Source organism: Oratosquilla oratoria, chromosome 37 (genome assembly GCF_046742065.1).
Source record: "Oratosquilla oratoria isolate Oo_2021 chromosome 37, ASM4674206v1, whole genome shotgun sequence".
Taxonomy (NCBI): Eukaryota; Metazoa; Arthropoda; class Malacostraca; order Stomatopoda; family Squillidae; genus Oratosquilla; species Oratosquilla oratoria.
The window spans coordinates 36,740,591-36,743,090 of NC_134813.1; the positions used below are offsets into that span (position 1 = coordinate 36,740,591).

At 39.2% G+C, this 2,500-nt stretch overlaps 1 protein-coding gene across 1 annotated transcript in view; it reads left to right on the top strand.

The window, feature by feature from the left end:
• Positions 1-2,500, top strand: part of LOC143019655 (adenylate cyclase type 3-like) — a 708,772-nt gene that overhangs the window by 662,523 nt on the left and 43,749 nt on the right. The window contains exon 12 of the mRNA XM_076175551.1: positions 2,140-2,227. Within this exon, the coding sequence (XP_076031666.1) occupies positions 2,140-2,227 (88 nt within the window). The remainder of the gene's footprint in view (positions 1-2,139; positions 2,228-2,500) is intronic.

The following is a 2,500-nucleotide window of genomic DNA, read 5'->3' on the forward strand; positions in this document are numbered from 1 at the left end:
TGTTGCAACTTTGTGCGTCGCGATGCACTGCTTGTCATTGATGTCCGGTCAGCCGGTATTTGAAAGGTCAGATTGCCTCTGTAACATGATATCCGATCCCTCACCCCCACCCCACCTTGCGATATGTTCCTGGTGTTTTGTTTTTCGTTGCATATTCATATTTTCATTTTTCACTGTTTCCCCCATCGGTTGGTTGATTATTTCTTCTTCTTTTTCTGTTTCTTCGTTGTTGTTTTTTCCTGTCTTTTCCTTGTTTTTTTTTTCCTTCATTTCCGTGGTTTATAATCCGATTCTGGTTGGAAAGTCTCGGCAGCTGTCCATGATTGTAGTCTCTGTTTTCTTCCTATTACTCGTAAGTTGATAATATAATTAACAGTAATAATAATGATCATGGTAATGATGATATGATTATCATTGTAATTACTCTTTCTGTCATTATCATTTTATCATCACCACAATATAATAATGATGATATGATTATCATCATTATAATTACTCTTGTTGCAATTATCATTTTATCATCACAATATAATAATGATGACGGTAATGATGATATGATTATCATCATTATTATTACTGTTGCTATCATCATTATTTTATCACGACAATATAATAATGATGGTAATGATAATAGATTATAATGGTTATATATCATTAGATGTATCGAAGGTTCTTTCTACTTTGCAAGGGAGTTGAGTCAAACCACACACACACACATACACACACGCACACACACACACACACACACACACACACACACACACACACACACACACACACACACACACACACACACACACACACATCAAGAACCTATTCATCCACCCCTTCCATCTTTGGAATGAAGGGTGGCCTTGCCTCCCGCCACACTACTTGTATTGAAAAAATGCAGTGAGGCACAGCTCCACAGCAATCCCTGGCAGCTGAGGCTGGTTTACCCCTACTGCTTCATCATACAGTGACACACTTCCCATACCATTCTTGTATGAAGTGGATGAGGATATATTTTCAAGTTGCGACATTTATTCACAATCTCTCTCCCTCCATTCATTATCTCTTTCATCTTCAAGAGATCACGTTAATCCCAACTTCCCTTCACCATCTTATTCTCGGTCTTCCCTTGCGTTCACTCCACCCATTTCTGCCGTCCGCACTCGTCTTTCCTAGCTCATTCTTTACATATTCCCAAACCACCTCAGCTCACTCTCTGGTCTATCTGATCTGACAGTTTTCTTCCCACGCCTCTTCTGCCTCACCGCCACATCCATTTTCGAAACTCTTATCTTATTTCTCAAACACCAAATCCCCCCCTCCCCCCCAAAAAAGTCTATTTCGTCCCTCTTCCCGTGCATTCCAAGTCTCTGCTGATAATAATAATAATATACCAATAACGGCAATAACAGTTATAGAAATGATAACAGGAATAAGAGTATAGAAAGTACGACAACAATAGTAACAGGGGAGGAAGAAAAGGGAAAGGAAACAATCTCACGATAAGCTTTGATCGACCGTGAGAGTCTTATTCGTGATCCGCCCTTTGGTCACGGGGGATTAAGCAGGTCGCTAGACTTCTGGGTTATTGCGTAGCTTGATGGACAGGGCACGGTACCCGCAGATAAGGATTAAGAAGACCCTTTGTTAACTGATAGCTGTCTTACATGTCGATCAGACGTGTGTTGGTAAAATATCTAGAAAACGAATTCTTCTTTTATTAGTAAAAAGTGTGTTTGGTACTTGTACGTGTTTGCTCCTTTTAGTCTTTCTGTCTCTGTCTCTCCATCTCTCTCTCTCTCTCTCTCTCTCTCTCTCTCTCTCTCTCTCTCTCTCTCTCTCTCTCTCACTCACTCTCTCTCTCTCCTTCTTTATATTGACTCACCATTCCCACCCTTTTGTAAGGATGAGATTGCGGCATTTGTAAATTGGTCTATGTGACAACCTTAATCATTGCATACCTTTCCCTCCTTAGGATTTCAAATGATTTCTGTTTCAGTGTTTGGGTCCCGTATGTGTGATGCGAAATCAATACGTCGCTAGTATTATAATTATTACTATATCATTATTATTATCATTATTGTTATTTTTCCCGCCAACAACATGCTATGCTAAATAAAATAATACCCTAAAATTTCAACTTTTCAGGGCTGGTGGTGGCATGGGAGTCTTGGTCCCATGTCTGGTATGGGTACTGGTCATGGCGGCCATCTCAGCAGCCCGTTCCTTCCCTCTGGTAAGCGATTTTTCAAAATAACCAAGTTGGGTAAAAATGGAGAAAATGCATAGAATTTTTTTTTTTTTTTTTTTTTTTTTTTTTGTATTTACCTAATTGAAGTATACAGGAAAGGATCAACACTCGTAGGGTCCCGTCTCCTATTCTCTAATTTTCTAACATACATAGACTCGAATTCATGTACGGTTCCAACTTAATCTCTATCTTTGATTTCCAATTATCATATCTAGATTTGAACTCATGTATTGTGTGTGTGTGTGTGTATGTGTGTGT